The 19,896-nt window shown below is 42.3% G+C and overlaps 2 protein-coding genes across 2 annotated transcripts; both read left to right on the top strand.

The window, feature by feature from the left end:
- Nucleotides 1-615: 615 nt before the first annotated feature.
- On the top strand, nucleotides 616-4,124 carry LOC103175230 (acyl-coenzyme A thioesterase 1). The gene is made up of 3 exons (XM_007888118.2): nucleotides 616-1,207; nucleotides 2,603-2,805; nucleotides 3,269-4,124. The coding sequence occupies exons 1-3, from the start codon at nucleotides 616-618 to the stop codon at nucleotides 3,863-3,865; spliced, it is 1,392 nt and encodes a 463-aa protein (XP_007886309.1). The 3' UTR covers nucleotides 3,866-4,124.
- Nucleotides 4,125-7,629: 3,505 nt separating this feature from the next.
- LOC103175231 (acyl-coenzyme A thioesterase 1-like) lies at nucleotides 7,630-18,391 on the top strand. The gene is made up of 3 exons (XM_007888119.2): nucleotides 7,630-8,209; nucleotides 12,095-12,297; nucleotides 16,833-18,391. Exons 1-3 carry the CDS (start codon nucleotides 7,630-7,632, stop codon nucleotides 17,427-17,429), a joined length of 1,380 nt encoding a protein of 459 aa, XP_007886310.2. The 3' UTR covers nucleotides 17,430-18,391.
- Nucleotides 18,392-19,896: the final 1,505 nt, after the last annotated feature.

The following is a 19,896-nucleotide window of genomic DNA, read 5'->3' as shown; positions in this document are numbered from 1 at the left end:
ATGTGGAAATCCCAGAGATAGACCATTGGCATGGAATGCACATTCTCCCTGGAGGGACACATCCTGCTTATCTAATTCCGGAAAGTATTGGGCCCAAGTTGACAAGAGGCGAGGCCTGGGGACCCTAGAGTGTGCGTTGGGGTACTGCTGGAGTCTAACCAGCTGAAACCCGCTGCTTGTCCAGCTGGGACCACCCGACCCATTCGGGCTATCCTGTGTGAAGGGGCGCACTATAAATGCAAGTTTACTCGTGGCTAATTCCGCGATCGCAGGCGTCCGATCCAAACGAAACCGGAAGGTCTAAATACGACAAAAGCCATTGGCGCTCTCCGTCTTCGTCACCGTCCTTTGCGCTTATCGTTCTCAACTCCTTCGGTTTCAGGCAAGAAAAGAAACAGAAAGGTGCCATTAACTCAGGTGCAAGGATTACTGAAAGCACTGCGGGGGGTAAAAAGTGGGTGCAAAGAGACTGGTTCAGTTCAGATCCCCAGGAGTTGTGTGTGAGGGGGAAGAGAGAGGGGTAAAGGTTGTGCTTTCGGTTGTAGCAGCGACTGACTGACTGATTGACTGACTCGGGGATCGATTGCTCTGGTGCTCGGGGTGAAGCGCTCAGTGATGCTGTCGGCGCTGCTGAAGGCGGGAGCGCGGCGGCCGCTCTCTTTGCTCGGCGGCGGCGGCGGCGGCGGCTGTCGGCCTCACTCGACGGCCGCCCCGGGGAGGCCCTGCCGAGAAGACTCGGTCAAGCTGTCGGCCACACCGAAGTCCGGCCTGACGGACGAGGAGATCCACATCGAGGTGACGGGCCTGTGCCCCCGGCAGCCGGTCACGCTGCGGGTCCTGGTGTCCAACGACCGGGGCCACTTCTTCGACTCCTGCGCCCAGTACCAGGCCGACTCCCGGGGGGTGGTGGACCTGCGGAGGGCCCCGTCTTTGGGTGGCGACTACGTGGGCGTGGAACCCATGGGGCTCCTGTGGTCGCTCTCCCCCGCCGCCATGGAGAGACCCTACCAGCGGCTGATAGCCAAGGACCCCGCCACCTGCCCCATGGGGGTGGAGATCTTCGTCCACGACGGGCACAGCGGCTCCGGGGTGCTGCCGGGCCTACTCCTGGCCAAGGACAAGGTGGAGCGGTGGTTCGCGAAGCCCGGGCTGAGGAAGATCAGACTGAGGGAGGGGAGACTCCGGGGTACATTGTTTATGCCTCCAGGTAACTCCGATCCTGTGGCAGGAAACCACACGGGACAACCCGCTGCTGCTGCTGCTGCTGGTGGTGGTGGTGGTGGTGTTTTTTTTAAAAAATACTATTTATGACTCTTTTCAAGCGCAGGTTGTAGCAACTGGGAGTGACCTGGCCAGGGCGAGGGGTTGGTGGCATAAAATCTCTGGTGGCTCCACAGTACTCCCCCACCCCCACCCCTCCCCACCCACCCACCCACCCACCACCAAGACACACCTGATGTCAGACCGAGCTGCTTCGGCAGGACTTGTAGGGAATTCTTCCCACTCCCGGCTGCTGTTGACCCTGCAAGCCAAGGTCCTCACTGGTAAAGCGGTCTTGACTGGATAAGGTATGGGAAGCTTGCCAGGCGATACTCGCGGCTGCAAGCTCGGCAGTTTTGGCCGGTTATACTCCGCCCGCAAATTGTACAGTCGATTCACTTTACGGTATATTCTTCGAAGCGATTTGAGACGTCGCGACGACTTGATAAGGCGCTATATCAAATGTCAAGAATTATTATTACTCCGGCAATACCTGAACACATCACTCTGGGCTCCCTAAGCCTTGGTTGGTTCCAACCTGCATCTAATAGTTTCTTGAACTCGGCAAACAGGGTGCCTTCCTTCGAATCATTGATTGGAAACTACATTTCAGGCCAAGGAAAATTTTGATGTTTTGGTGGATTGCAAAGATTAGTTTGGATCTCTTTAAGAATGGCAATGGGTTGCGGCATGTCTCAGACATCAAACTGCCCACAAAAAGTACATGATATCACTTACCTCAGTGACTCAAGTTTACTCCACAAACTATTCTCACTCTTCCATCAAAGAAAACCTTTTCTCGAAGCCAGTGTCCCCTCGAGTGAGGCCAAAAAGTATAAATTAATTTGACTACAGCATACAACCATCAACGATAAATTAATTACATTACCTCTGGATGTGCTCATGATCCAAACAATTTTTATTACACTTTACGGTTAAGGAATGAGTTGAACTGTTAATTACTATATGGAGTAGTTAAATAAACAATCAATAAATAGATTATATAAATGAATGAATGAAGCATTGTATTCGATATAATGCCTTACCCTTTGGAGAAAATCTCAAGGTGCTTCACAGGATTTACTGTACTTTTGACACTCCTACTTTTATTATAACTATTGATCAAAGCCCTTCTACTTTATTACTCATATTCTTGCAGAGTATTTTGAGTTATTTGTGTTGCCTTAGTAAAGCATAGGGAGGTGTAATAGTTTTTTTCTTAGCTAGACAAAGTTTGAGACCCCTGCTGTAGATGACCAAATGTTTTCACTACCACTTGAAAAATCTTGTCATTCTTCACATTAATGGTTTATTGTGAATTTGTTTTTGCTTGTACCTTAAGGGGATGGGCCCTTTCCAGGAGTGATAGATATGTTTGGAGATGTTGGTGGTTTAACTGAGTTTCGATCCTGTCTGCTGGCAAGCCGGGGCTTTTGTGCTCTTGCTCTCCCTTACTTTGGTTTTGAAGACTTACCAATGAACATGAAGGAATTTCATTTGGAATACTTTGAAAGTGCTGCAAATTATCTGCAGAAATATCCAAAGGTGAGTTTCTGGCACAATTGCTACCTGGAGGAGCCAGACTCAAAATATTCAAGTTGGGGTTCCCAGTCAGTGGCCCAGTGCATGAATGTGTTGAAACATTGGTTCAGTTCATTTTGTGAAAATAGATTGCATTTCAATAGCATCCTAAATGTTTTTTAAACCCTAAATGTTGCTTTACGAGGTTATATTCATAAATCATTATAAATACCTAACGAGTATGAGTGAAAATAGGTCAGAGTATCAACACTGAATACTTCACATTTCAAACCTTTGTCATGTGGAGAAAAACGTTGATGTGAAATTAAATTCACCATTTAACAGTACCTTGTTTATACGAATGAATAAATGGAAATTTTAATGAATGGGCTATTTTCAAAATTTAAGTGACCTTAGTTGCTGTGTACATTAAATTTTTCAATTGGTATGATTACATTACTATAATAATAGATTTTGATTTTTATAGGTGAAGGGGCCTGGAATTGGAGTGCTGGGATCATCAAAAGGAGGAGATCTGGCTTTGTCAATGGCCACCTTTCTACCAAATGTGGCGGCAACCGTCTGTATCTCCAGCTGTAATGCAAATACTGAATCTGAATTGCATTATAAAGACTGGACAAAGCGTGGCCTGACCTATGATATGGATAAAATTGTTCTTTTAAAAACAGGAATTCTGAATATATATGAATCACTTGAAAACCCCATGGCTGAAAAGAACAAAGATACCATTATCCCAATAGAAAAGGCTGAAGGGCAATTTTTATTTGTGGTAGGAGAGGATGACAAGATCTGGAAAAGCAGTTATTTTGCTGAACAAGCCATAAAAAGACTAAAAGAACATGGCAAAAGTAACTATGAGCTCCTCAGCTACCCGGGAGCTGGACACCACATTGAACCTCCTTGTTCTCCATATTGTTATGCCAGGATTGATAGACTCTTTGGGCTTCCAATAGTTGGAGGAGGAAATGCAAAAGATCATGCCCATGCTCAGCAAGACTCTTGGCAAAAAATTCAAAACTTCTTTCGTTTGCACTTATGTGGAAGTGAAGTTGAATGTACCTAATCTGCTGAGTAGCTTTAAGCAACGTTAAACCAATGGGTTAAATAACAATTTCAACATGATTTCTCTTGACTCAGCAGAATATGTAATTTGATTTTAATCTTATATTGGGCATTAATTATTTCACAACGTGAAGCACTGTAATTTGTATGCTACTTTATGTCATACCATAAGTAAAATAAACTGCCCCATGATTTTCTGAAACTAGCATTATAATACCGATAACAGCATTAGCGAACAAAACTAGAAGTCACTGGGAACACTCAGCAGGTCAGGCAGCATCTATGGAGAAAGGAAAGTGAGTCAACGTTTCGGGTCCACGATCCTTTGTCAGAACCCGAAAGTCGTGGACCCGAAACGTTGACTCACTTTCTTTTCTCCCTAGATGCTGCCTGACCTGCTGAGTGTTCCCAGCGTCTTCTGTTTTTGTTTCAGATTTCCAGCATCTGCAGTATTTTGCATTTCGAGCAATAGAAAATATCTTCTCAGAAAATATTTCAGTTTACTGATCCATTTTCGTTGGTTTAGCTTAGCTTCAAAGCACTAATAATGCAATGATCTCCCAAAATACTTCTTATGCTGTGTTTATACTGGATATTTGGCTGTCAGTAATTCACCAACAAATGTGAAGTATGAACGGGGGCTTAAACAGTCCAAATTGCTCTCAAGACCTATTCCTGGAGCCAATTGAGTTGATGTTTTCAGGCGTGATGCAATTTGCATAAACTGGGCATGAATAAATCCTCACTTCCTGATTTTGTTGTATATTGGTTACTAAACTGTTTTATTTCTAGAAAATACAAATTCGGAGGCAAAGTTGTTGAATAATTTTTTTAAATTGTATGTAAATACTTTATTTATCAGTATTATGCCAGGAATGGTAAGTATATAGGAGTATTGCCGAGCCTGTGGTACCATTTTTCTAGCATATTAAAAAAAATTGATTGAAATAGAATATGTTACCTGTGAAGAAACAAATAATTTTAAAATGTTCTTGTTTGAAGTTGTTAATGCAATCTTCTATGCCCTTCCTTACTACAGTATAGGAAGTATTTGGTGCACTACATCAGACTCCCTTTAAATGAGGATGGACCAAATTGGCAATTCAAGAAAATTAGAAAATACTACCATGCAATTGGGGGGAAATAAGTATTTTGTTATGCAGAGGATCTTCAAAACTCTTTATAGTCTTGAAACCTTCCATTTTAAAAATGTTGGGGCTTAAATTGTGAGATTTGATAAATAATTTGTAAACAGTAAATTTCTCTGGAACTCAGTTCAGGTTCCACACTTTGGTTCCACTTTCCACAAATTCAGCATTCAAGTGGATTGCCAGAGATATGGAGACAACGCGTCCAGGATTGACTGTTTACAAATCACTTTACAAAAGCTTACAGTTCACCCGCATTGTATGCAAACTCATTCCAAACAGTGATCCATTTAGTATTGAGGTACGGAAGGGGAAGAAATATGTTTATTGTACTTACACTGCCATTTTCAATAAATCTTAATGAAAAATAATTTGTGTTTTATTTTACATGATAGAAATGGGTACATAAATACAATATTGATGTGAAGTTACCTGGAGCCTAACTGGAAAAAATTGAGCAAGTTGAACATGTGCAGACAATATAATGTATCTTGTAACCTTCTTTGACCGTTTTATCAACCAGAAACCAAATCCCTTTTCTATTTCCTGATAGTTGGATTGCAAGAAAAACAAGTGGAAGAAAGAACCAAGATGATTTGCTGACTTGTTTCCTTTCTTACAATAAGATTCAACCGTTACTTTTTCTACAGGCCAAAAAAAAATCACAATTTGACACTAAGCAGTCTCGCAGAGTTGAACACACGTTGAACATGTGGGGGGGTGGTGTCGGATGCACAAATGTCACACAATCGTACAATTCAAATTGCTTTTCTGACTAGGGGTTAAAACACCTTTGGAGAGGAATACTGAGATGGAGTACCTGATCTTCTACAATCCACTTGCGAAGTGACAAATGACATTCTGTCCATCTGCGACCAGGGATCCCTCTGCCTGCTTGTCCTCCTTGACCTCTCTGCTGCTTTCGACATCGTTGAACACTGTATCCTCATCCACCGCCTCTCCTCTCACCTCAATTTTCATGGCTCTGTCCTTGACTAGTTCAGATCGTACCTCTCACACCGCTTCCACTTCATCTCCACAAAACGGTTTCTCCTCTAATCCCCAGACCGTCTTGTGCAGCGTTCCTCAGGCTCTGTCCTTGGTCCTTCTTCAATATCTGTATGCTCCCTCTTGGTAACATCATCCTCAGACATGGGGTCAACTTCCACATGTATGTGGATGACACCCAACTCTACCTCTCTGCTTCCGCCCTCGACTCCAGGACCACTGCTGTCCTGACTGAATGTTTGTCGGACATCAAGTCCTGGATGAGAGCTAACTTTCTTTAGTTGAATGTCAACAAAACCGAGGCTCTCATGATTGGCTCCTGTCAGCGCCTCCTCAACTCAGGTGCTGACAACATCGCCATCCATGGTTGTGTTAGATATCAAGAAAGGTCACCCAGCATTCCGTTTAGGTAAAATCTGTTAAGCCAAACTTTACTGGTTCTATAAAGTTACACCATGTAGGGTTACAACAAAGCAATGCTACCGCGGGACGAGATGTTCAGCTTTCAATCTTCCATCAAGTCTTCACTCGTGCTGCTCCGATCTTTTCCTTCTCCCCATTTTTTGTTCTCCCTATCTTTATACTCTCATTCCACTCTCTCTATACCTTCCACCAATCTCTCGTCAGTCATTTACAATTGTTATTTGCACATCCACTCATTGGTCTTGCTTTTACAATCTGTTATTTTACATACCGTATCTTACACCATTCAATGGTTGTTGAATATGTTACAATCCTTTATTAACATATCCAATCATATGTTTCCTTCAGCACTCTTTCTTTGTACTGACTCCATGATTACATGTTCCATGACTTTCTTCACCCATTTTGGCCCATTGTTAGTATGTTAATTTCGCACACCTTATGCTAACAGTTGCACACGCCGCCCTGCTAAGCCAGTCCAGAACCTTGGGGTCTTGTTTGACCCTCAACTATCCTTTCTACCCCACATCTGTGCGATGACCCGCTCTGCCTTCCCTCACCTCCGCGGCTCCACCACTCACTCACACCGCAGGCGGCCGAAACCCTCCCGCACGCCTTCATTACATCGAGGCTCGACTATGCAAACTCACTGCTTGTCGGCCTCCCCAACCCCTCCCTCCACCGGCTGCGGATCATCCAGAACTCTGCCGCCCGTGTCCTCTCCCGCACCGGGCTCCGCGACCCTATCGCCCCCATCCTCGCCCGACCCCACCGGCTTCCCATCACAGGAGATCCTGATCCTCACCTTCAAAGCCCTCCACGGTCCCGCTCCCCCCGCACATGGCACCGCGTCCATGTAGCGGTTGTGAATTCCCAGCCCCGGGCATCGAGATGAGGAGCCAATCGCGGGAGGAGGGGAGGGGGGAGGGGCGCCCCCCCCCCCCCGGGCGTTACTGGGCGTCAGGTATATATACTCTTAAAAAGAAGGAAAACTCCAGGGCGGTCCGGGGGTCGGTCGGGGTGTCGCGGGGTCGGGGTGTCGCGGGGTCGGTCGGGGTGTGTCGGGGTCGGTCGGGGTGTCGCGGGGTCGGGGTGTCGCGGGGTCGGGGGGTGGTCCGGGTGTCGCGGTCGAGGCTGTGCAGAAAGGCGGGAAAGCTGTGGGCAGCGAAGGCTGATCGCGGTTGGGATGTACCTGTGCCGCAGACCCGGGGGACGGGCGGCGGCGGCGGCGGCGGCGGCTCTGTCGCTGCTCAGCGGCAGGTGCAGGAGCGCGGCCCCGCGGGGTCAGCGCGCCGGGAGGGCCGTGACCGTCCACCTCCTCCCCAGCGCCAAGTGTCTGTTTGATGACCCGCTCCAGATCCGGGCGGACGGTCTCTCTCCGCTCCAACAGGTCACGATGAAGGCTTCGCTCACGGACGAGAAGGGGGAGACCTTCGAATCGTTCGCCTACTACGAGGCTGACGAGCGGGGAGAGCTGGACCTGTCCCGGTCCCCGTCCCTGGGTGGACACTACTCCGGGATTGAGCCCATGGGGCTGTTCTGGTCACTCATACCCAGGACGCCATTCACCCGCCTGGTGAAGAGGGACGTGGCCAACTCTCCGCTGTGCGTAGACATCGAGGTGTTCGATGGCCACCGGAGCCGAGAGCAGCAGCTCGACCAGTCTTTGGCGAAGGGCACCAACGAGCGGTGGTTTATGAGGGAAGGAGTGAAGAGGATCCCAGTGAGAGAGGGCAACATCAGAGGGACTCTCTTCGTGCCGCCCGGTGAGTGCTGGTGAGGCCTCGGCCACCGTTGGATCTGTTGGGTTTGGTGTCCTCTCTAACCCTCAGCGACCGAAAAGGTCAATTCATTTGGGTGGGAATGGACCGTCGCTGCTTCAGAGGGTTCGCAATTGTCGGATGTAATTTACACTGTGATATTCTGGGCTTTGCTACGTTGTGAGAAGTATTTATGTTTTGAACATGTGTTGAGCACAGTTGCATTACTTGCCCCAGTATTGTAAGATAATAATAATAATAATAATCCTTGCATTTGATATAGCGCTTTTCACGTCGGGAGGACGTCCCAAAGCGCTTCACAGAACACACTGTAAAGTGAATTGACTGTGTATTTGTGGGCGGACGCAGCAGCCGATTGCGCACAGCAATGTCCCACAAACAGTCGTAGACTGAAAATGACCAATTTGTTATTGTTTTTGGTTTTGGAGGGATTATTATTAGGCTCTGTGTGGAGTAAGGAAACTTGCCCAAGGTTTCGCCCTCTGCCTGGAATTGAACTCAGGTCTCTCGTTTGCAAAGCGAGTGCTCTAACCACTGAGCTACAGGACTCCCAGATGCCCAGCAAGGGAGGAATCCCTGCTGGATTTAGTCATGGGAAGAAGTACGAGTAGGGGAACATCTAAGGCAATAGCCATCATAACTTAATAAGGTTTAAGATAAAGATTGAGAAGGACATGAGTATGACAAAGACCAAGGGTGATAGATTGGGGGGGGAAAAATCTGATTTTGAGGGGATGAGAATGGAACTTGGGAAAATAAACTGGAGCAGCAGTGGGAAACATTTAAAACAGTGATCAATAGAGTCCAGGAGAAATATATTCCGCTAAAAAGCAAGACGAAGTTAAATACTAGTGAGATACCCTGGATAAATAAAGACATAAGGGTAAAGTTGAGACTCAGGAAAGAGGGGTTAGCGAGCCTGACAAAAAAGAATACAAAGAGTTCAGGAAGATAGTCAAAAAAAAAAACAATTAGGAAGGCAAAGAGGAATTATCAAGAAATCTAAAAATAAATAATAAAATATTCTACAGACATATAAATAACAAAAGAAAAATCAAAATAGGAATAGGGCCACTAAGGGATGGACAAGGTAAGCTCACCGGTTGTGACAGCGAAATGCAGAAATATTAAATCATTACTTTGCCTCAGTATTCACCAGGGAGACGGATCAGGTGGACGTGACAGTAGAAGAGATCAAAAGTAATATAAGTACATTTAAGATACAAAGGGTAGATATAATCAAAAAACTAATGAAACTCAGAGAGGATAAAACCCTGGTCCAGATGGATTGCATCCGCGTATATTAAGAGAATCGAGGGAAGAGATAGCAGAGGCATGATTATACATTATAATAACTCATTAGAAAAGGGAGTAGTGCCAGAGGACTGGAGGTTAGCTAATGTTACACCTATATTTAAAAAGTGAGATAGAACAAGCCCAGGGAACTATAGAACTGTCATCTTAACATCAGTGGTAGGACAGATAATGGAATCCTTACTGAAGGAGGTAATAGAAAAACATCTGGAAACGGAAAACATAATAAAGAATAGTCAGCACAGATTTCAAAAAGGAAGGCCACGCTTGACCAACCTCACTGAATTCTTTGAAGGGGTATCAGGAAGAGTAGACATGGGTAATGCGGTAGATGTAATATATTTAGATTTCCAAAAGGTGTTCAATAAGGTACCATATAATAGATTAATGAATAAGGTTAGAGCATTTGGAGTCAGGGGGAAAATAGCAGAATGGATAGCAAGTTGGCTATAATGCAGAAAACAGAGAGTAGGGGTAAAGGGTAGTTACTCAGACTGGCAGGGGGTGAGCAATATTGGGATCGGTATTGGGACCACTGTTGTTCACAATATACATTAATGATTTGGATTCGGGAATCAGCAGTAAAATTTCAAAATTTGCGAATGTCACAAATTAGGGGGAGTAGTTAATACAGAGGAGGACTACAACAAATTACAGCAAGACATTAATAAACTTGCTGAATGGGCATTAAATGGCAAATGCATTTCAATGTAGAAAAGTGTGAGGTGGTACATTTTGGTAGAAGGAATAAGGAAGTCACATACATCCTGGAAAATAAAAACCTAAATGGGGTTGAGGAGCAAAGGGATCACTAAAAATAGCAACGCAGGTTAATAAGGCCATAAAACAAGCAATCCAGGCATTGGGGTTCATTTCAAGAGGGATAGAAATGAAAAGCAGGGAAATTATGGTGAACTTCTATCGAACCTTGAGGGGTTATACCTATCAGGAAAGGCTGAACATTCTTGAACTCTTTTCTCTTGAACGAGGAGGGTAAGGGGTGACCTGTTAGAGGTCTTTAAAATTATGAAAGGTTTTGATAGGTTAGACATAGGGAAGATGTTTCCACTTGTGGGGGAGACTAAAACCAGGGGCCATCAATATAAAATAGTCACAAATAGATCAAATAGCGAAGTTAGAAGAAATGCCTTCACACAGAAAGTAGTGGGAATGTGGAACATGCTACTACAAGGAGTTGTTGAGACAAATAGCATAGATGTATTTAAGGGGAAGCAAGATAGGTACATGAGGGAGAAAGAAATAGAAGATTATGCTTGAAGACTTAGTTAACAAAGGGCAGGAGGAGGCTCATGTGGAGCATAAACTCCGGCATAGACCAATTGGGCCGAACGGCCTGTTTCTGTGCTGTATATCCTATCCTGTATTCTAATGAATTCTAATGTATATGTTAACGGACACTTCCACATCTTTCCTAATAAATGGATATTCAAATAATTCCCCCCCACAGAAAAAAGGTTCAGAATTTGGAGAACAAGCCCCTTGAAGCATATTTGGATAAATAACCTGAATTGTTGCGATTTCATTTGTTTTCGGAAATTATATTCTTATGTCAATAAAAAGATCTAAAAGAATGTCAGAGGATGCATATGTGCCTTATATACCTTAAAATTTGAGTCAGAGATGTCCTTTAGATATCCTGAGAGCCTCTCTGCCACCTGTGGTTTACATAACCTGTCAGAGAGTTTTGTGCACTGTGAGAAGGAAATGTAGGCAGCAAAATATTAAGAATTAAAAACAGAAATACCAGGTTGACAAAATGTTGCTTATTTTGCAACATCTACCAAGAATCTTTTGACATTGTTCTTGTCTGTCTATGGGTGGCTTCGTCCATTTCTTCTTCTGTTTTTGAGTTTCAGTAAGTACTTGTGTGAATGATCGCTTGAAGCACAAGACAAATTTTCATACTGTCATGATTTGAATTTGCAGTTTATATTGCTCCACCAAAAGTGGATAGATTTGGAGTTAAGATAAGGGTATCCACAAGTTTGTTAGTTCCTAAACCATTTGGCCAGATGCCAAATGTAATATTACCTGCAATGTGATACTCTGTTCCATAAAAGATAACTCCCCTTGAGCAAAACAACATAAAAATATTATTGTAATGCTGTTGCTAAGCCTGGTTTCTATATAACAGTGGAAACCTCTTTATCTAAATCTAAAGCAAGTTTTATACCTTCTGATACCTCTGTGCCCATAGCATCTCCCTTCTACACATATGACTCATGAATTCATGTAGTTTCTGCTTAAAATACGCTGGTACAATACTGTTGTTTAACCCGACAAACTCAGATTCATACAGAAAGTCTATTTTAGTTGGGGTGAGTGTGGGAGAGTAAGTATTTATATTGGTTTGTCAAGTTCAGGAGAGAATAAAAAAAACTGTAGAAAATCCACATGGGAACTTTTCATCCAGCTTTATAACATAATCAATGTTCCTGGATTGCTTTAAACTGTTCTTAATCCCTGAAATTGGGAACTATGTATGAAATGTTTTGACAATAGAATAAATATAACTAACTTGTTTGAATTTGACAGGAAATGGTCCTTTTCCCGGGGTAATTGATATCTATGCATTGCAAAGTAGCCTATCTGAACAGAGAGCCTGTCTCTTGGCAAACCGTGGATTTACTACATTGGCTTTAGCCTACTTTGGTCATGATGACCACCCGAAAGTTGTGACAAACCTGTACTTGGAATACTTTAAAGAAGCTGTAACCTTTTTAAGACAGCATCCAAAAGTGAGTACCAACAAGCAAACACATTCCTCTACTTGGGTAGACTTTACATTAAGGTAAAATCATGCATTAAAGTGTAACAATGCTCTATCACAAATGGCTTGGCAATTGTTTTGCTGTTTTCACAAGTGTTTATTTCCATGAATATGAATTTTGGAATGTCATACCATTTGAAAAGGTATTATCATGCTTTCATCATATATATATTGAATTACAGGCTATGTGAGGGATTGATCTGACAAAAACAATGGATATTGCTTCAAATATTTAGTAAACAGTAAGAAAAGAAAATCTCTGAACAATAGCTGATCTATTGGTACTCCACATTATAAGTGAACAGATTGCATCACTGAATGCAAGGGCAGAGTTTGTTTCATTTTCAGCAAGGGGGCTTATGAGGGGCAAAGTACTTTAGCAATGTCAGTAAATTAAGAAGTATCAAATGAAGAATGGGGTGGCAAAGACAGAGATAGGGGGAAAAGGCATCTTTCGCCAACATTGACTTAAGATATGTACTGCACTGTAGAGGGGGAGTAGGTTATTGCTGTTGCATAACTTGTCTAATTTAAGATTATGCATGGTAAGCAGTCGCTGAGCGGAGGGCGGAGCCGGGTCAGAGCAGGGGCACAAACACTAATGAAAACACTAATGAAAAACTAACAAAAACTTTAAAAAAATTAAAAAAAAACTTTTAAAGAAAATTTTTTAAAGACATTTTTTAAAAAAAATCCCTAAAATACAGTGAGAAAGAGAGGAGAGAATGGCATGAGAATGTGCAAAGACTGAGGTATGTGGGAGTTGATAAGAGGGCAACCTGAGCCCAGGCGACTTCATCTGCAACAAGTGACTGCAACTGAGGAAGCTCCAGCTCAGAGCACCTGAGCTGGAATCTGAGGTGCGGACATCGCGCAGTATTAGGGAAGATGAGAGCTTCCTGGATTGTTTTGTCCTGGAGCCAGTCACTCCCCTGAGGCTCAGGGAACGTATGAATTATGTTTCTAATTAGGGACAGGACGGTGACTGACAGTCAAGCAGGTAAGGGGACCACATAGAGAGTGGCGGAGAAACCCCAGGCTTTAACCTTGTCCAACAGATACAAGATACTTGCAAATTGTGTGGACAGGGAAGCCTGTGAGGAGGATGGGCAAACTGACTCCAACACCTCTACATAGGAGGCCACCTAAGTGAGGAGAGATAGACGGAATTTATTTGTAAGTGGGGACGAGACAGTCAGGACGACAGACACACTTCTCTGCTGCCGCATCCAGGAGACATGAAGGCTCAGTTGCCTTCACTGGGCTAGGTTGGAGGATGTCTCTTCAGGGCTGGAGAAGAATTTGAAGCAGGAGGGGGAGGATCCAATTGTAGTAATCCACATAGGTACCAACGATGTAGGTAGGACTAGTAGGGACGACTTGAGAAATGAGTTCAAAAAATCGCGAATGAAATTAAAAAGTAGAACTTCCAAAGTAATAATAACGGAATTACTGCCTGACCCATGTGCAAATTGGTACAGGCACAAACAAATTAAAGAATTAAATGCGTGGCTGAAAGAGTGATGCGGAGGGCAGGGGTTTCATTTTATGGGCAACTGGCACCAGTATTGGGGGAAAAGGGAGCTATTCCATAGAGATGTGCTCCACCTAAACCAGGCTGGGACCAATATCCTGGCAAAACAAATAAATAGTGAGGTAGGAGATTTAAACTACTAAGGGGGGTGGAGAGGCAAGGTTACAACGACAGTTAGAAGTAAACCAGCAAAACTAAAAACGATGAAGGTGGTAGAGCAGATTAGCGAGGGAGATAAAGAGAGTGTGTCAAGAAAGGACAAGAAGTTCAGAAAAGAAAATAGGGCATTAGCGAGTAGGGGAAATAGCAAAAAGTCAAAATTAAAGGCACTGAATCTGAATGGACAAAGCATTTGTAATAAGATAGATTAATTAATGTCACAAATAGAAACAAACGGGTATGATCTAGTAGCCATTACTGAGACATGGTTACAGGGGGATCAAGGGTGGGAGCTAAATATTCCGGGGTAATCGGCATATAGGAAAGATAGGCAATGTGGAAAACAAGGTGGGGGATAGCCCTGCTAATAAAGGATGGGATAAAAACAGTAGAGAGGAAGGATTTTAAATCAGAAAATCAGGATGTAGAGTCAGTATGGGTGGAATTACGAAATAGCAAGGGGCAGAAAACACTAGTGGCAGTAGTTTATAGACCCCCAAACAGCAGTCACAGTATTGCGCAGAGTATTAATCAGGAAATTAGAGAAGCATGTAGCAAAGGAAATACACTAATAGTGGGTGATTTTAATCTTTGTATCGATTGGGAAAAGTAAATTGGCAAAAGTAAGTTAGAGGAGGAGTTTATAGAATGCATTAGAGATAGTTTTCTAGATCAGTATGCTGAGGAACCAACCAGGGAATGGTCCTGGATCTTGTTTTATGTAATGAAATAGGGCTAATCAGCAATCTGGGAGTTAAGGCTCCTCTAGGGCAGAGTGACCATAACATGATGGAATTTAGCATTAAGTTAGAGAGTGATGTAGTTAAGTCCAAAGCAAAGGTCTTAAATTTAAATAGAGCCAACTTTGCAGGTATGAGAGAGGATTCAGTTAAAAATCCTAGATTCAGACTGGGGAATTAGATTAAAGGATATGACAGTTGACCAGCAATGACAAACCTTTAAAGATATAGTACATAATGCATAGTGATCACATATTTACTTGAGGATTAAAAATACCACGGGAAAAGTGGTTCAACCATGGTTAACTAGAGCAGTGAGGGAAAATATTAGATTAAAAGAAGAGACCTATAATACTGCCAAAAAGAGCAGTAAACCCGAGGATTTGGAGGGCTTCAGAGACCAACAAAGAAAGACTAAGAAACTGATTAGGAGGGAGAAAATGGATTATGAGGGCAAACTAGCTAGGAACATAAAGACAAACTGCAAGAGTTTTTACAAATACATTAAGAGGAAGAAACTAACAAAAGTGAATGTGGGTCCATTACAGGCAGAAACAGGAGGAATTATAACGGAGGATAAAGATATGGCAGAATCATTAAACAAATACTTTGCTTCTGTCTTCACGTTAGAAGACATGGAAAACTTACCAAAAATAGAGGGGCACCAAGAAGCTCATGTTAGTGAGCAATTTAGGGAAATTAACATCATTAAAGAATTAGTACTAGGAAAACTGTTGGGATTGAAAAATGACAAATCCACTAGACCTGATGGCCTGCATCCTAGGGTTTTAAAAAAGCTGGTGGCTGAGATGGTGGATGCCTTGTTTTTGATCTTCCAAAGTTCTCTGGATTCTGGAATGGTTCCCAATGATTGAAGATCGCAAACATAAGACCACTATTTAAGAAGGGTAGAGGAGAGAAGTTGGGGAACTATAGACTAGTCAGTCTGACATTGGTGGTAGGGAAAATTCTAGCATCCTTAATTAGGGTCGTCAGAGTGGGGTACTTAGAGGACCATAACATGATTAGGCAGAGTCAACATGGCTTTGCAAAAGGGAAGTCATGCTTAACAAATCTTTTAGAATTTTTTGAGGATGTAACTAGCAGGTTAGATAGGGAGGAACCTAGATCTAGTATGTTTAGATTTTCAGAAGCCATTCAACAAGGTGCCACATAAAAGGCTGCTACATAAGATTAGGGCCCACTGAATTAAAGGCAATATATTAGCATGGATTGAAGAGTCGCTAATGGGAAGAAAACAGAGAGTAGGGATAAAGGGGTCCTTCTCAGATTGGCAAGATGTGACTAGTGGAGTGCCACAAGGATCAGTGCTTGGGCCTCAACTATTTACAATCTATATCAATGATCTAGACGAGGACATAGAACTTAAAATATCTAAATTCACGGATGATACTAAGCTAAGTGGGAGAGTGAGCTCTGATTTGTGGGCGAACGCGGCAGCCAATTGCGCACAGCAATGTCCCACAAACAGTCGTAGATTGAAAATGACCAATTTAATTATTGTTTTTGGTTTTGGAGGGATTATTATTAGGCGTGTGGAGTAAGGAAACTTGCCCAAGGTTTCGCCCTGCCTGGAATTGAACTCGGGTCTCTCACTTGCAAAGCGAGTGCTCTAACCACTAGGCTACAGGCTTGATAGAGTAGAGTGCGAGACTATTTCCCCTGGTAGGAGAACCTAGAACTAGGGGTCACAGTCTTAAGATTAAGGGACAGAGTTGAGGAAACACTTCTTCACTCAGAAGGCTGGAGATGCTCAGTCCTTGAACATATTCAAGACTTTGATTGATAGGTTTCTAAAGGATAGAGGGATTAAAGGATATGGGGATAAGGTGGGCAGATGGATTTAGGTTAGAAGATCAGCCATGATCTTATTGAATGGCGGGGCAGGCTTGAGGGGCCAAATAGCCTACTCCTGCTCCTAATTCCTATGTTCCTATGTATTATACAGACTTAATTGATTGTTTGTTACTGTTGCTAAGTCATGCCTTATAGTCCTCAGTATTCAGTATGTTTGTTGCTATGATTTTATGTTTTGCAAATATTTTCCAGGTTAAAGGTCCTGGAATTGGAGCAATAGGAACATCGAAAGGTGGTGATTTGGTTATGTCGATAGCCACCTTTTTGCCACATGTTGCAGCAGTGATTAATATCAATGGATGCAATGCAAGTGCTTTGTTTGGAATGTGCTACAAAAATAAACTGGTGCTCACTGGTATGGGTATTAATGCCAGGAAATTACAGATCATAGATTCAGGAATTGCAGATATATATGAGGTAATGAATAATCCTATGGACAAAGCTAACCATAGCAGTATAATTCCAATAGAAAAAGCTGAGGGACACTTCTTATTTGTTGTGGGGGAAGATGATAGGAACTGGAAAAGCAAGTTGTATATGGAGGAAGCCATTAAACGACTGAGAGAACATGGCAAGGACAACTATGAGCTTATCAGTTACCCAGGAGCTGGGCATTTTCTGGATCCTCCATTTTTCCCATTTTGCTATGCCTCTTATCATGCTGTGGTTGACAGTGCTGTCTTGTGGGGAGGGAATACCAAAGCACACTCATTTGCTCAAGAAGACCTCTGGACAAAAGTTCAGGCATTTCTGCATAAAATGCTAAACAAACAGCAATTCAAAGAATAACGTGAAACTGCAATACATGTGTGGAGTACTGACAGATTGAGGAGGTTCGGTTTATTATTTGAAAAACATTTGAAAAGCTTTTTTGTGCAAGTCATTTGTGCTTGATATACCTTGTGATCGTTTGTTAAACCACATGCACAATTCAAATCATATTTGTTATTTGAACTGGAACTTTTTTGGGGTGAAGCTTCTTTGGGGTGTAAAAATGCAAACTATTTCTGGAGCTCAATATCAAATCAGAGCAACTGACTTGAGTTAAACAATCACTGTAAAACAGGCAGTTTCTTTCTTTCACTGTAAGAACAATGGATATGGATTTTATTGTAAATAAAATATTTGTATGACACTTTCTTGACTACAAGTATTCTTTTAAAATAGAACCAAATTCATTCCACATTTGTACTTCATTCTGCATTTAATAATGTATTGTGATGAAATGGTAAAATGTGTTCTCCTCTCTAGCCCCTCCTCCAATAGAATTATGCTCAGTCTTTTGGAGACAGAATTTGGCATGTACTTTCTTTCACCTGACATCTGTTTTTCACATTGAAGAAGATTAAGGCAAGCAAAAAGGCTTACGCTGTATCATGTAGGTAGGTTGAATATCCTTATGAAGGCCAAAAAAGACATCAAGCTAGAAGTACTCACTTGTTAGAAGAATGGCAAGAACAATATCTTCTTTCTACACATCATTTATTCTATCATCAGTTAAAATATATCATAGATTTCATTGTAATGGCATGTAACTTTTAATACTGATACTGTACTCATATGTTTTTGCTTTGTTCTGTACTGTATGGAGGCCAGGATAATGAATTCATCTAAACATTAGTTTGACATAAAGGGAAGTCAGAAGGATTAGTATTCTGTATGGATGAGGTCGTAATTCTTCATTCAAACCTTTCTTATGATTAAATAATTGAGATTCTGCCAAGTTATTTTCATGTGGCAAGGATTATTTTATGTTAATTACAACTACCACTGTATCATTTTATGAAAGTTGTGTTTTCTGGTTTTGTTCATAGGATATCTGACTCCTGTAATATTTTGTATCTGTAATGCAATAAAATAGCTTTGCTTAATACTTAAAAGTTATCACATTTCTTGATGTCAGCAAATTGGACTAAGAATAAACTTCCCATATTCAGCAGTAAATATTTACTTCACTTTCAATAACTCTTGAGTATTTCTATCATTTGAGTTTTTAATTTAGGATGACTCGGAGATTTGTTTAGGGAGAATTAACATATTTTTTATTGAATATATGAATTTATGAATTAAAAATTATCCAGTGCTTATATTTTGACTCAACTACCATTATGAAAATACATGCACTCGGACATGTTAACGACAGGATTTTTCTTCATGTTCCTTAAGACAGTTTCCATGCAGTAGCAACTCAGGAGAAAAAAATGTTTGTGGGGCAAGGTGGCTATGTAGGGTGGAAAGAGGTAGTGTTCATTTTTCTTATCTCATGGGATTCAGACTACTACCAACTTGGACGAGAGCCCAGAGTTTCTAACCCTTTTCACACACTTTATGATGGGAATCAGAGGTAGTGCAATACACTTATCTCAGCGATGCTTTGATATATCTACAACCAATCCTGGTTAAAGTGGATTTCAACAGTTGTCAAGAATGTTAGAAGAATAATAATCTGTTGTGTAATTACTCCTTAATTTATATAATTTCCAATGCTGAAAATCCTGCCATAGAAACAGGCCATTTGTAGCTCAGTGGTTAGAGCACTCACCTCGCAGGCGAGAGACCTGGGTTTGATTCCTGGGCAGGGCAAAATGTTAGGCAAGTTTCCTTACTCCACAGACCTGTTTATTTAGCAGTAAGTAGGAACCTGGTTGTTAGTCGATTGGCAGATTTGGGGCTTTTCCGGGGGTAATAATTACTTTAAAAAAATGGTCACTCAATCCACTACTGTTTGTGGGACACTGCTGTGCGCAATTGGCTCCTGCGCTTCACCCACAAAATATATAGTCAATTCACTTTACGGTATTTTCTGTGAGGCGCTTTGAGATGTCTTGAAGACGTGATTCTAGTTGTTAATTTTCCGTTAAGATAGGTTACGTTAAGGCGTAAATTATTCCAGCTGTTAAAAAGTGAAAAAAATACTTCCTGGCGACTGCCCTAAAATTGCCCTTTCCAGCTCTAAAAACCTATGTCCTCCGTCTGTCCTGTTGCACCAGAAAATGTTGTCCTGGGTCCACTTTTTTCCATGTCATCTAAAATGTCATAAACCTTTGTAAGGTCCCATTTGAGTCATCATCGCCTCTCCAAGACGGAGAGAAAATTAAAATTAAGCCTTTAGTCGGTGTGGAGGAGGAAGCGGGTTGAGTGGGGTGAGGAGAGATCGAACGGTCTATCTTTGTTTCTACTTAGGTCCCACCAGGTGGGCTTCAGTGGACTTTCCGGGTCTTGTACATTCCCACGTTGGGATCGAGAACAGGGGAGA

The sequence above is a fragment of the Callorhinchus milii genome, unplaced genomic scaffold (assembly GCF_018977255.1).
Source record: "Callorhinchus milii isolate IMCB2004 unplaced genomic scaffold, IMCB_Cmil_1.0 Scaffold9, whole genome shotgun sequence".
NCBI classification, from domain to species: Eukaryota; Metazoa; Chordata; class Chondrichthyes; order Chimaeriformes; family Callorhinchidae; genus Callorhinchus; species Callorhinchus milii.
The sequence above is the reverse complement of the archived record's forward strand: the minus strand, read 5'-3'. Positions and strand labels throughout refer to the sequence as shown.

Coding starts and splice junctions, on each gene's coding strand:
- LOC103175230 (XM_007888118.2), top strand. CDS start 616: ATGCTGTCGGCGCTGCTGAAGGCGGGAGCGCGGCGGCCGCTCTCTTTG. Junction 1,208..2,602: donor TACATTGTTTATGCCTCCAG/GTAACTCCGATC, acceptor TTGTACCTTAAG/GGGATGGGCCCTTTCCAGGA. Junction 2,806..3,268: donor ATCTGCAGAAATATCCAAAG/GTGAGTTTCTGG, acceptor TGATTTTTATAG/GTGAAGGGGCCTGGAATTGG.
- LOC103175231 (XM_007888119.2), top strand. CDS start 7,630: ATGTACCTGTGCCGCAGACCCGGGGGACGGGCGGCGGCGGCGGCGGCG. Junction 8,210..12,094: donor GACTCTCTTCGTGCCGCCCG/GTGAGTGCTGGT, acceptor TGAATTTGACAG/GAAATGGTCCTTTTCCCGGG. Junction 12,298..16,832: donor TTTTAAGACAGCATCCAAAA/GTGAGTACCAAC, acceptor AATATTTTCCAG/GTTAAAGGTCCTGGAATTGG.